Raw genomic sequence first — 14,946 nt, 5'->3', positions numbered from 1 at the left:
TACATGCAATACACACACACACACACACATATGTACATATATGTATATATATATATATATATATAGGATTACAAAGGAAACCCATTATATTGAACTGTGATTCTCAAAATATCTTTAAAAACAAGATTATGGATCCCAGGTTGAGAACTCCTGCTCTATGAGTCAATGCTTTTTTTTCCCCCCACTGCATCACAGCTTCCTCCTACTTTTTAAAGTAAGGCACACGGTTACTTATCATATTTTTTTTTCATTGCATGCCTATGATACAAGTTTAACATAGGATTTTTTCCTATAATGCTTTGTTCTCTGCAAATGGAAAGCACTGGCTTTCATTGGATGCAGCCCAATATCATAAAGATACTGAGGTAGGTATCTAGAGCCCTGGCTTCTAGTTTCTTGGCTCTGCCTCTAACTGGCTACCTGTGTGACCTTATGCAAGTGGGTGATTTTAGGGACACCGGAGGATTCCTTTTCCTCCCAAGAAGAAACTGGGATCCCATTTAAGAAAATGGGATCATGCTACTTTTGTATCCCTGGTTGTGTTTAGCACATCCTAGGCATACAGTAGCTACTCAGTCAATGCTCTTGGTTGATTATTTCACAGGATTGCAGAATTTCAGCAATGGAAGGAATCTCACAGGCTACCTGGTCCACCAAACATGTAGCTCTGATCTACAACATGCCCCCATGAGAAAGAGGCATTGCAACCCTTGCTCTGAGACCTCGGGCAAGTACCTGGAAGATACCTTATCATCCCTGAAGCTGCTCCCTCCCAAGGCAGCCCTTTCCATGTTGGGAGAGCTCTACTCATTAGGAAGGTTTTCCTTACAGTAAACCAACTTCCACTCATTGGGAACCATGTAATCACAGACACTCCAAAGTTGGCAGTAACCTCAGCAGCTGTCTAGGCCAGCCCCCAGTGGAACTGAGTTATCCTCGGTCCTACCTGAGTAAGCATCACCTGTACAACCTGCCAGACAAGTGCTCATCTAGCTTGTACTTGAAGACGTCCACGGTGGGGGAGACAGTCCCTTCACAAAGGAATCTGTTTTCTTTGAAATAGCTCTTTTTAGCACTGACTAAGGGATATGAGAGGGTTTTTTTTTCTTTCTCAAATCATGAAAATAGATTGGCCATTATAATCAAGACCAGCTGGTAACAAAATTGTGAAGTCAAAGAAATTCATATTTAGTACTTCCAGCCTCCTTTTTCTTCTTCCTTCTCCCCTCACCCCTTCCCCAAGCTTCCCCAAGCTGCTTATGTTCCTAATATCTATAGTCTTGTCCCTATCAAAACCTGCTCTAAGAAGAGGACCTAATGAACTCATTCACACTGGGGTTTCAATGGCTGATAATAACTAATGTGAAACCCCACCTCTAAAGAGAAGGTTAAAGAAAGGGAAGAAGGTGGGGCATGGAATACTGAAGTATGCTAAGCTCTTGAGGGGAAGCTGTTGGGGTGCTATAGGGGTTGGACAGAACTAGTTTGATCTTCACTACAAAAAAAAAAGATCATAATCAGATCAAGAAGACAAGGCAATGAGGTTGCTGTGAGGAAAATGCTTTGTGAACCTTAAAATTTATGGAGAAAGAGACAAGGCAGACTCCAGTGCTGGGCTATGTGTTCAATGACAAACCTGCATGGATTAGTTGGGACTTCAACTGGCTCTTGAAAGAGAGCTGGGATTTGTTGTTGTTTGTCCTTAGTTCTGAAAGAGGACCATGACACTGGGAAGGCAATGCCATGACATCAAGTGAATTGGACTGAAGTGAGGCAGGGCTGTGCAAAGTCACCAGACTCATTTTCTCCTCTGGAGCCATCTGGGTCCAGTGGCCAGATAGAGATCAGGACAACAGACGATGACCCCAGATGCAGTGGGGATGCATCCCCTGAATTAAAAAAAAATGCATTTCTCCTCCCTGCCCCACCCAAAGTACCCACCAAAGACTTTAAGCCTTTTCTCACAAATTGAATAATTACATGCCATGGAAAGTGGCCCCTCCTGGATCACTATCTTGTCATGGGAGGAGGTGCTTGTGCAGCTCAATGAAACTATGAGCTTTGCCAGGCACAGTTACCCAAGATGGACAGGTCATCGTGGAGAATTCTGACAAACGGTGATCCACTGGAGAAGGAAATGGCAGACCACTCCAATATCTTTGCCAAGAAACCCTGTGGAAAGGATGTCAGTAACGCATATAGAAGGTCCTGGTGTGCTACATCCATGGGGACAAGGAGAGTTGGACACAACTGCACCATTGAACAACAGCAACAAATGGAAGGTAGGATTTTCTGACAGTATAAATATTTGAATGTTTTTTAGAAATTCATACTAAAAAATGTCCTTCACACTCCCTGGAAGTCCTACCCTAGGCAGCTGCCTACTCTTAGTAATATCTGAGTAATGTGGGGTAATCTAAAGAGAAACAGATTTCTGCTCCCAGTCCTTGGACTAACCCATGCCATGATCACTGGCCACTTCTCTAGGTCTCCGCTGTAAAACACAGCTTACAACTCTCCCTGACCAGTTAGGCTTAAACAAGATGGCAGGGAAGTGCTTTGGTAACTCCAGTGCCCCGTACAAAAGCACAGAGCCTATTGCATCTGTTGTCGACTCCCTCTCTCCTCACCCTGTAGGGACTCACCTCTGGTCTTGTAGTAATCATGTTCTAGCTCCTCTTCATCTTCGGATTCGTAGTTCAGCAGCTCCTCCTCATACAGAGCTAAGAAGTCAATATCTTTCTTCCTTTTCTTTCTCTGGGGCATCATTTTGCCAGCTTACTATTTCCAGGTGGCTCTGGCCCTGGATCTTCGTTGCTCAGCTGCTCTCACCTTCCTTTCACCCCCTAGTTCTTTGACTATGTTCTTTCTGATCTTAGAATTCCCTTCTATACCTCATCCTCCTAGTTCTGGAGAGAGGCACCAATCTGGGGTCTTTCTGGGGCTTCTTCTCTTTCTTGCCCTTGCTCCCTATCTCCAATCTCCTGTGCTTTCTCCAACAAAGCTACTTCTCCCACCCCTAGCACCATCACCACACAGTGATGGTTTACTTCACTAGCTACCAGTTGTCTCTGGGTTTTTATCTCTGGCCTTCCCACACCTCCTCCCCCACTTCCCCCTCCTCCTTAGATCTCTTCAACCTGCTCCTCCTCCTCTATCTCAAGCTGCCTCTGGGGTTTCTCCTTTAGGGCATCATCATTTATTCATCAGTGCACAGGGCTGACTGTAATTTCTTACTCCCCTTTTCCTTTCCTTCTCCCTGACCCTTCTGCCCTTTGGCCGAATTAAATTATAGAGCCCCTGGCATCGATTGCTCACTGACCCCCTCTTAGCTCCTTCTGAAAATGAGTCATGGGTAGGATCATGGCATCCTAGGTTTAGAGCTGGAACGGACCTTAGAGGCCAACCTCCTCGTTTTGCAGATGAGGAAACTGAGGCTCAGAAATGTTAAGCCCACAGGCATTAAGTGACAAACACTGGGTTGGAATTCAGGTCCTCTGATTCCAAGGCCACAGCACCACACTATGACACCGTAGACACCTATGGTTCATGCTTCCCTAGAATTCAAAGTTGCCATTCTTTCTATGAAAGGCTGTTCTTTATGAAGATCAAGTAAGAAAATATAGTAAAAGCATTTTGCACAGTGCCTGGGACATAGTTGATACTTAATAAATGCTTCCTTCCTACCTGACTAAGGCTCAGATAAGTGATGGCAATCCTTCCCCTTTTCCCCTCTCCCAGTTAATTTGGCTTTCCCTCATAGTGAATGAGAGTCAGTGAGTCACTCCCATCCCTACCCCCAAGCACACACAAAAAAACAATGGTCATAAACTGGGCATGCTGTCTTTGAAAAGTCACTAACCCCTGAGAGCCCCAGGGGATATTAAAAAAATCAACCTATAAGGAAAAGCTCCAGGTCTTACATCCCTGAGCTACCCCAGCATTCCTGCTGTGGGGGCCTCTTGAAAAATGATTCTCCCTACTTAGGGTCCCCTTGGGGAGTCTTGGAGGAGACCAAGTGATCTGCCAGGCTCCTGTGTCTGGGAGGCCTCAATTTTCCTTCCATTATTCATGGTGCCCTATCATCTTACTGAGCCAGGTAGGTTCCATCTTACCTGAATCTTTTCTTTTCTCTCTTTTTCCCCATCAATGGTAACAACACCTGGAAGGCTCTGCATGTCACTGCTTTCCCCAGAAGGGAGTCACAGGCCATTTAGGGACACTGCTCTGTTGGACAGAATCTACCCATCCTTCCCAAAGGAATGGCAGAATGGGCTCCCAAGTTACCAACAACAGGAGGCAACTAATGAAGAAGGCAGGTAGGCATCCCAGTGGTACTTCCTCTAATGCCTAGACCATGAAGAGTGCCTTCATGGAGAGATCTACATCCTAGTCACACAGGAGGCAAAGTCCCTGGAACATCGGGATATTTTGTACAATATATCTATACGTGTGCAGGTCCATGCAAGTACATGCTTTTTTCTTAGCAGAAGAATGAAAGTGAGGAGTTTAAAAAATATATATGATTCAGTATATTGTAGAAGAAGGAGAACTCAGCTAGAAATTAGGAGACCTAATCAAGCAAACAAGCATTTATTAAGCACTTGCTGTGTGTCAGGCACAGTATTAGGCTCTAGGGATATGAACACAAAGAATGGAACTATCCCTGCCCTTAAGGAGCTTACATTCTAACAGAAGAGACCATAAGAGCATATATTAAGTACATGAAAAATAAATATAAAAAAAGAATGAGTACAAAGACATTAAAGACAAGATCACTGGGGAGAGAAGGCACTAGAGTTTGGGTGGGGGAATCAGGCAAGGCAGGCAAGACAGCATTTGAGTTGAGTCTTGCAATAAAGAGAAGACTTCCATGAGTCCAACATAAGGAGGGACTACATTCCAGGTTTGGGGTACAGCCAGTGCCATGGAGATAGGAAATAGAGTGTCAGGAGGGAGAAACTGAAAGAAGCTTATTTGGCTGAATTCCTAGGTTGGGGCCAGGTTGTGAAGGGCTTTAAAAGTTAAACAGAGAAGTATATATTTGATCCTAGAGGCAACAGGAAGCCACTGGAGTTGATTGAATAGGGGAGTAACATGGTTAGACTTACACATAAGAAATGTCACTTTGACAGCTATGTGAAGGATGGACTGGAGTGGGGAGAGATTTGAGGTGGGGAGACAGAATAGGAGGCTGCTGCCATAACGTAGGTGACAAGAGTCTGAACTAAGGTAACTTAAGTTCTGGTCCTGGCTCTGACACTAATTGTGTGATATTGGACAGTTCACTTCCAATCTGTAGGTTTTGGTTTCCTGATCTGTCCAATAAAACAGTTGGATTAGACCATATTTAAGGCTACTTTCAACTCTGACCTTCTATTTGTCTTTGAGCCCAAGTCAGAGAAGATGATTGCAATGGGACAATTTTGTAAATAAGCATAGAATGGATCCCAGCCTTCTCATATTCTTTGCTGGTCTACTTTCCCCATGGCAGCCAAATAAACTACCTTAGCACTTTTTGCTACTCATCCCAGATCTGTGTTCATATCCAAGGCAATAATATAGCTAGGTTTTCAAAAGGAATCCCAGAAGTTCCTTCTAAGAAGTAATCGGTGGACTTCTGCTTCCGGGAGCCAAGATGGCAGAGTAAAAAGGTAGTTGCTCTCACCCTCCCCTATCAACCTCTGAAAATCCAGAAAATATCACCCCAGAAAAAAAAAAAACCCTGGAACAGCTGAAGTAGAAGAAAGACAGGGAACAGCATTGCAGCAGCCCAGCAAACGGGTCTCCCAGTGCCTCAGCAAAAATAAGGGAAGCAGCACTACAAAGGGCCCCAGGCGGATAAGCACCCTGCAGCATTCATCTGAAAGGAGCTGAAGAAAGAAATCTACAGTCTTCCTAACATCCCAGCCTTGCTGATTCCAACCCAAGACCAGGTAAGCTGTCAGAACCCTACAGCCTCCAACTGTCAACCAGGAGGATATCCTGAAGCCCTGGTGGTAGAGCAGGCAAACACCAACACCTGGACATCTGAGTGCCTCAGTGAGGGCGAGGGAACCAGTGGAAACCAGCTCAGAAAACCACCAGGTGCCTCAGCACTCTACCTCAAAGGAATTTCCCAGTGCATTACCAGAAATGAGGGAGGCAGCATTGCAAGGGGCCCCAGGCAGATAAACACCCTGCAGCACCCATCTAAAAGGAGCTAAAGAAAGCTAAAGGAAAGGAAAAAAAGGCAACATAGAATTGCCTGAAAGTTCCAGCCTTGCTGATTCCAGCCCAACACGAGGTAAGCTGCCTCTACAGCCTCCAATTGCCAACATAAGAGGCCCCAGCACACAAAGCCAGTGACCAAGACCTAGGTTCCCAACACATGAAGCTTGGGTCAGTGCCCTCTGTTCCCCAGAAAGAGAGCTCAATCTCTTTAAAGTTCAGGGAATAAAGAAACCATGAGTAAAAGGAAATGTACCATAGATTCATATTATGAGAAGAGTGAAGATCAAGACAGAAATTCTGAAGAGGACAACATTGTCAACAAATCCACATCTACAACATCAAAAGGGAATATGAACTGGTCTGAAGCCCAAAAAGCCTTCTTAGAAGAGCTCAAGAAGAATTTTAAAAGTCTAATGAGAGAGGTAGAAGAGTCCTTAAAAAACACAATTGGCAAACTGGAAAAAAAGTACACTGAAGAAAAAATCCCTAAAAACAATTGGCCAATTGAGAAGAGTACAAAAACTAACAGAAGAAACAATCTGTTAAAAACTAGAATTGGACAAATGGAAACTAATGACTCTATGAGACAGCAAGAATCAGTCAAACAAAAACCAAAAAAAAAATGAAAAATAGATGAAAACGTAAAATACCTCATCGGTAAAATAACTGACCTGGAAAATCAATCCAGGAGAGACAATTTAAAAATTATTGGACTACCTGCAAAATCATGATGAAAAAAAGAGCCTGGACAGTATCTTGCAGGAAATCATAAAGGAAAACTGCCCAGAAGTCCTAGAACCAGAAGGTGAAATAACAATAGAAAGAATACACCACTCACCACCTGAGATCCCAAATTGACAACGCCAAGGAACATAATAGCAAAATTCCAAAATTACCAGATGAAAGAGAAGGTGCTGCAAGCAGCCAGAAAGAAATATTTTAAATATCATGGAACCACAGTCAGGTTTACACAGGACCTTGAAGCTTCTACCTTTAAAGATCACAGGGCGTGGAACATGATATTCCGTAAGACAAAGGAGCTTGGATTGCAGCTAAGGATCAACTACCCTGCAAAAATGAGCATGATTTTTCAAGGGAGGAGATGGATATTCAATGAAATAGGGGACTTCCAAACCTTCCTGATAAAAAGACCAGAGCTCAACAAAAAAATTTGATCTTCAAGTACAAGATTCAAGAAAGACATAAAAAGCAATACAAGGATCTAAGACATCTCCAGAAGCCTAATGATGGAAAATGCTATCCCCATCCAAAGAAAGAACTATGGAAGATGAATCGCTATCTATTTTTTTCTCTTCTGTTGAGTTTTATCTCCTCTTTCTGATGGTTCCTCCTATTGGTTTTAGTTTTTACTTACAACTTCACTAATCAGAAAATATGTTTAATAGGAGTGTAAATGTATAGCCTATATCAGATTGTGCAACATCTTGGGGAGGGTGGTGGGGAAGAAGGAGGAGAAAAATTTTAAACTCAAAAGCATATGGAAGTGATTGTTGATAAATCAAAATAAATTAATAAAATAAATTTAAAAAAATAAAAACATGCAATAAAGAGAAGTGCAATAAAAAAAAAAGTGATCGGTGCCATAAACTCTGGACAGTCATTTGGTGGTAGTAAAAGCAAAGTTCATTAAATTGACTTCTTCCCTTTCCTGAAATTCACACCAGTTTCTTAGTGTCCAGAATGCCAAGACCAAAAATCCTACTGAGCATCTACTATGTTCTAAGCCTAGTACTAGAGCCAAATCAGTAGGAAATAGTGCAGTCCTTACCCTTCACGTACTCAGAAGATGAGAGAAATACAAATAAATCAATCAGCAAGCATATCATAACTGCCTTCTGCATGTAGAGCACTGTGTTAAGCATTGGGAGAGACTCCAAGTGTAGATAAAACATAATCCTGGCCCTCAAGGAACTTGTCATCCAATAGTAGAATAAGTCACCAACATGCCTAGAAGAAGGAAGAGAAGGAGAAGAATTGATATTGTACCTATTATGTTCCAGGGACTATGCTAAGCACTTCACAAATATTATCTCATTTGATCCTCACAACCTGAGAGTTAGGTGCTATTATTAACCTTATTTTAGAGTTGAGGAAACTGAGGCAAACAGAGGTTAAGTGACTTGTCCAAGGTCACACAATTGAGTATCTGAGGCAGAATTCGAACACAGGTCTTCCTGACTCCAAATCTAGTGCTCTATCCCCTGCACCACCTAGCTGCCATGGTAAATGCATGAGAGATTTAAAAAAAAAAATACCACTACATGACTTCTGTAACTACATGACATCAGCTATTGCCAGTTGGGGAATAGGGTAGATGTACTGGAAAAGGTAGTCTCTAAGTTCAATTTTAAAGGATGGGTAGGATTTAAGCAGGTTTTAAAGATGGAGAGGGATGGACTTCTGGGCATAGGCCTAAGCAAGGGAATGGAGGTGTTAGATCATGGGGTGTGCTAGAATAGAGACTTTATCCAATTTGGCTTAGCACAGATTATGCTAACAAAAGTAATATGAGATAAAGTTGGAAAGGTAGGATGGTACCAGATTGTAAAGAGCTTTGAATGCCAAACAAAAAGGACTGAATTTTACTTGGGAGGCAATAGACATTGAAGGTTTTTAAGTAGAAGGATAACATGGACATATCTATACACAAGAAAAAGTTTTGGTAGGAGCATGAAGGACAGATAAGAGTAGCAGAAGAGTAGAAGCTATAAGGAGGCTATTGCAATATAGAACATTTACAATTATCCAGTGAAAGAACAAGACAGTATAGAATCAAATACTAGATTATTAGCATATAGCCAGAATGTTAAAGATGGTATTTGAGCCAATTTTCAAAGGCAAATGGGTCAGACACCAAAATTATGCCCTCTCATTGATACCTTGGAGAGTTTCCACCCATTATCCTCATTTTCCCTCTCCCATACAACTTCCCCTACCCCCAAATAGAGGAGTTTTCCATCCTTTCTCATTAAATTACTGAGTACAGTCATCCTATTCCCTAGGAGAGTCAATTCAGCCGGTCACTACAATCCCTAATCCCTCCCTCCCCAGTCAGTTTGGCATTCTCCCATCATGACAGTCAGTGTGCTTGCTACTCCAGCTCCACCCCTCAGGACTCAAGAAAAATGGCCACAAACTAGGCAAGCTGTCTTTGAAAGGTTACCAACCCCTGTGCTCAACTCAGTGATTCATATAGAGAGTACTACAGGATTTAAGAGAAGAGAGAAGTCAGTATGCATCAGAGGGGTCTGAGAAGTCTCCCTAGAGAAGAAACTCTATGCTTTCATCTGGGCCTTGAGTTTAGGTAGAATTGGAATAGATAGAAAGGAAAAGTGGGGCCTTCATGAGACAGGAAAAAACATAAACAAAAGAAAGAAGGTTGGAATGGTAATGATGGGAATTAGGAGACAAAAGGCCCCAGCTAAAGGTAGCTCTAATACCAGCACTATCTCAGCTCAGGTTGGGATAAAATGGGCACTCCCAAGTCATTGAACAGTTAACAAAAGGAGGCTTAAGTTGTCCTAAAACAGCAAGGATATTCAACATGGACACAGTGGCATTTTGATTCTCTGAACATCAACCTCCCAGCTCTATCTCCACATGGAATGCATCTAGTCATCAGGTCAGGATATGGTAAAGGACGTGCTGGCTTAAAGGGTCTTTAAAAATTCACCAAGTCACAGGGGATGTGGTGCTGTATGGCTGGGCCTTGTTATGCCTTTAAATTACTAGGAAGCTACATCAGGAAAGCCAGGGCCAATCAGGTTCCCAGGACAGCTTTATTTTCTTTTAAGGAAAGCTAATTCATGTTGAAGGGCTACTGGGTGGCTCACTGTTTAGGGTGTTAGGCCTGGAGTCAGGAAGACTCATCTTCCTGAGTTCAAATCTGGCCTCAGACATTTACTAGGTGTGTAATTCTATCACTTAACCCTGTTTGCCTCACTTTCCTCATCTGTAAAATGAGCTGGAAAAGGAAATGGTAAACCACTTCAGTATTTTTACCAAGAAAATCTCAAAAAGGATCATGAAGAGACAGACATAACTGAAAATAACTGAACAACAATCCATGTTGCAGGAGGAAAGGAGAAGTGGGCCTAACCTCTGTTGTAGGACAATACTGGTTGATATTAGTTCTAACCCAGCCCCTAAGAATCACCTTATGGACAGCTCTCAGCACCTGGGCCAGAGGCATGGAACCACAGAAACACATAATGTCAAAACTAAAAAAGATCGGAGTTCAACCCTCTCATTTCTTCGTTTACATTTAACCCACTGGGGGCACTACTAGTCATTAGCTTTATCCTGTTCAGCAATACTGAACTCAGGGACTCAGACACTGGATAGTTCCCTACTTACTTAGGCTTACATTTACACCACATATACATGTACATATACTTTTGTTGTTGTTCAGTCCTTTTGGTAGTGTCTGACTCTTCATGACCCCATTTAGGAGTGGTTTGCCATTTCCTTTTCCAGCTCATTTTACAGGTAAGGAAACTGAGGCAAATAGGGTTAAGTGACTTGCCCAGGGTCAATAGCTGGAAAGTGTCTGTGGTCAAATTTGAACACCTGAAGATGAGTTTTCCTGCCTCCAGGCCCAGGACTCTATACTCCATGCTACCTAGCTGCTCCTATGCATATACTCATATATGCAAGTGCTTACCTAACATACACTCCACCTAAGACCAGAGACATTTGGGAGAAATGCCAAGTTCTCTATAGTTCTCAGAGGTGCTATTTCTACTCCAAAACTCACCTCCATCCTTCTTGTGAGGGACATAGTTCATCTTATTAGTCAAGGGGTCTGGTTTGTATGGTTTTATCTAATTAATTTTTCGCTTGAGCCTCTACTCCCTGGGAAAACTCTTGCTTTTTCTCCTCTTTCTTGTATTACTATTCAATGGATCCAACCATATGAACAAGCTATAATGGAGCCATCCTTAGAAACATGGCCACAGTCCTTCAGCTACTTCTGGAAATAGGCTGCCCTTCACCAGTTCCATAGGCATGCGCTAAACCCAGGCATTCTCATACATAGTTCAGGTGCCTGGACTCAGTTACCCCTTCAGCCATTCCCACTGGAGCAAACAAATTGTTGTTTGGCCCAGGATGGGCCAAAGTGTGGTCAGTGAAGAGCCCCTAAAGAGCAGCCACTGGTGATCTGGTTTCAGGCACCATCCCTCCTCTGGCTGATTTTCTTCCCTACTGGCTCCCCTCTCTGATCAGGCCCCTAGGCTTTTCTGCCTCATGGTTGCTTTCACGTACCCCCTCCAGCACAGAGGCCCAATCTTGCTATCATAATAGAAATGCTACAAGCAGGTGCTCTCCATGCCAACACCATTTAGTCTTTCCTTTGCCTCTCGTGCCAAAGTTTGTGCACTAGCCAAGGGAGTTTCATGTTGCTGACTGTGCCTAGAAGTTGTGGAATGCCTCAGCTTTGTGAGTGGGGCCAGCCAGAAACAGAAGGTCATCAGCTTTTCAGATGAAGCATACCTGAAAAGCCCAACAAGACTCAGTGTCTTCAGGTTCTTCTGGCTTCGGGCTTTGAGAGAGAAGATGAACAATGCCAACTCCATTTCAGGTTGCTGAAGGAAAAGGCACTGGGAAGACATGAAAGGAGCAGGCAGGCTCCATCGTGTCCCTGTCCCCGGCTTGCTGCTGCACAAGAGACTTCAGGTAATTTCCTTAGGTGACATTTAGGACACTTGGAGTTGAGCCAAGTTACCTCTCTCCCAATGGGAGCACTCATTCACTCTGCATTGCCTAGCAAATATTCTCCTATGTATACTTTCTCTGATTTCTATTTTACTATTAACTTGGATGGATGGGTTTCTCTGTGTGTGCATGTGTGCGTGTGTGTGTGTGTGTGTCTGTGTGTGTGTGTGTAAAAGAGAGAGACAGAGAGAGAGAGAGAGAAGGAAATAAGGAAGAAAGGAAAGAAAAGAGAGAGAAGGAAGGAAAGAAGGAAGAAAGGGAGGAGGAGAAAAGGAAGGAAGGAAGGAAGGAAGGAAGGAAGGAAGGAAGGAAGGAAGGAAGGAAGGAAGGAAGGAAGGAAGGAAGGAAGGAAGGAAGGAAGGAAGGGAGGAAGGAAGGAAGGAAGGAAAGGAAGGAAAGGAGGGAGGGAAGAAAGTATAACCCCCTATTACATAGAGATGAGCTGAGGCCCTGAGAGGAGAAGGTCACACATCAAATTCTTAGTAGAGCCAAACATAAAACTCAGGTCGCTCAACTCCTAATCTAGTGTCTTTTCCGCTGTCCCACACTGCTGGCTGACCCTCTGTTCTCACCATCATTTAATTAAATCCTGGACCCTCTGAGCCACAACGTTCGAAAGAGCATGGGGGCCCTTTGTTAACCGCACAATAATCGGCTCTCCAGCTGGCTTGGCAAGTGGAATCCCCCTCCCTCACCCCTCCCCTAGGCTGCTCCAGCCAGGCTTTGGGCCATTCCAGCTCTCAATACCCACTAAGGCCGTGGAGCAGATGACACTCACTGAGGGAAAGTCTGTAGCAGGGCCTTCCCCCTCCTGGCCCCTCTTGCCCTTTATTCTAGGGAGCTGTGAACATTCCATGGCCTTTTGTTCTTCCCCAGGCATAGACAGACATAGGACAATGGAAGCCACTGATGCAGAAAGAGGCCCGGAGGGGAAACCCCTCCTAGGTGAGGAGGTAGGGGGAAGGGAATTCTCTGTGCCATACTGTCAGATGGCACAAAATAATAATAATTCACATTTATATCACATTCACAGCATGGCCGCATCCAAGGAGAGTCAAAGGGAGACTGTGCTCCCTTCTAACCCCAAAAAGACAGCAAGATGGACAGCCAGCATCTGGGATCTAGAGGTGAATTTTTTTTCTCCCTCAAATTCAAGCTGTCTCAGTGTTTTGGCAAGAACAAGGCTAAGAAGCAGGTTACTTTTCAGTTGGGCCTGGAGTATAAATGACAGCTAAAGAACCGGAAAATAGTGGGCTGAGATTCCTACCATTTTAAATATGGACTCATGAGAATTTTAGACCTGGAAGAGGACCATGTATGGAAATTTGCTGCTAATGGTATTCCCCTTTCCACCAATGCCACTGACTGACCGAGTTCACATCAAGCCAGCAACCCTCAGTTTTGAGGCCACCTTTGCAGGACTGAGGCTTGTGGACAATCCAGCCTGCTAATGACAGGGACTCCAAAGGCTGGAGGGCTTTCTTCTTCCCCTCTGCTGTAGCAACACAAGAAGAAGGTCCTGGAAAGCCATTCTAAGATGAAAGTGTGTGAAGTCACTCTGGAAGTGCTAGAAAGCTGTTCCATCCTAAGACTCCCATATAGGCTACATCAGAGAAGTCAAACTCAGATTCCTCAGAAAACTTCAGAGTGAAGCCCAAATCAGATCAAAACGTAATTGGGAAATGTTTAACAAAATAAATAGAAATACAATATATAATGTTGATGTGTGGTATATCATGTTAATTTAGTATATGTATGGTATATCATATATGTATATATTGTATATATTTGGCATATTATGATATATGTATTGATGTGTTAATGTGGCATATAATGTTAATTTGTGGTTTTCTAAGTCAATATGCAGCTTTCAGGGATCTATTTCTATTTTAGCTTCACACCACTGGGCTCCCCTATTGGGAGACACCACTGAATCCTTACAATGCTGTTTAGTGGCTCCCTCAGTGTGTTGTAAATAACATGGGCAAGAGGGGATGTTCCAGCTGGAGACCAGGAAGAGCCATATAGGACAGTGCTCCCCCAAATGCCCCAAGGAGGTGAGTCTTGCCTAGAAAGAATCTTGGGGGTCATTCAAGCCAGCCCCCTCATGTTATAAATGAGATGATGTCCAAAGATGAATTAACTTGCTCAAAGTCTCATAGCTATTCAATAGCAGATTCTGAACTGGAACTAGTCTCCTGACCCCCAGGCCAATTCTCTTTCCATAGACCACAGACATACACCACCTACTGACTTGTCAAAATGCATATGTCCAGGACCAAAGGCTTTTAATGGGAGGGAAATGTCTAATTCAGGGTATATCAGACAAGCAGTGGACAGTTGATTCTGCAGGTAACTTTTTAAAAAAATGAATAGCTACTTCCCTGGTGATGACAGAACTCTGACTGCTCTGGCACCCCCTACAGATTTACCAATGGCACCCCCAAATTGCCACGGTCCAGAGGGGTCTAGAGACACTGACACAACCTCTGGGTCTCTGATCACAATGACTCAACCTTCCAAAGACAAACAGAAACCTCATCATCATCATCACCATCATCTTAGCTGCATACCATATGCCAGGGACTACAAATACTACCTTATTTGATCCTCACAACAACTTTGGGAGGTAGGTGCTATTATTATCCCCTTCATAAAGATGAGGAAACTGAGGCAAACAGGACAAATTAGTTAAGTGTCTGAAGCTGGATTTGAACTGAGGTCTTCCTCACTCCAGGCCCAGTACTCTATTCACCGAGTAGGCAACCAGGACTCCCCAAACCCACCATGGCTATGACAGACTTTCTTCCACTTGAATTTTAGGAGGAAGAGAAAGGCAAATCATAGTCCTGTAAGCTGGGGTCGGGGGTTTAGCCCCTCCAAAAATCCAGATGATTTTCTAAGGGACATTCAGCTCCATTTTTATACTTCCAGGAGGCAGGTCAACTCTATAACCTTTATTAGACATATGAAAACACTTCTTGAACTGTTTTATTG

At 43.4% G+C, this 14,946-nt stretch overlaps 1 protein-coding gene across 1 annotated transcript in view; it reads right to left on the bottom strand.

The window, feature by feature from the left end:
- LOXHD1 (lipoxygenase homology PLAT domains 1) overlaps window positions 1–2,769 on the bottom strand; it is a 280,858-nt gene extending 278,089 nt beyond the window's left edge. The window contains 1 exon segment of the mRNA XM_078151940.1: window positions 2,646–2,769. Within this exon segment, the coding sequence (XP_078008066.1) occupies window positions 2,646–2,769 (124 nt within the window).
- Between the last annotated feature and the right edge of the window lie 12,177 nt (window positions 2,770–14,946).

Source organism: Phascolarctos cinereus, unplaced genomic scaffold (assembly GCF_003287225.1).
Source record: "Phascolarctos cinereus isolate Bilbo 61053 unplaced genomic scaffold, phaCin_HiC Scaffold_4;HRSCAF=312, whole genome shotgun sequence".
In the NCBI taxonomy this organism is placed as follows: Eukaryota; Metazoa; Chordata; class Mammalia; order Diprotodontia; family Phascolarctidae; genus Phascolarctos; species Phascolarctos cinereus.
This window is presented reverse-complemented; position numbering and strand designations above follow the sequence as displayed.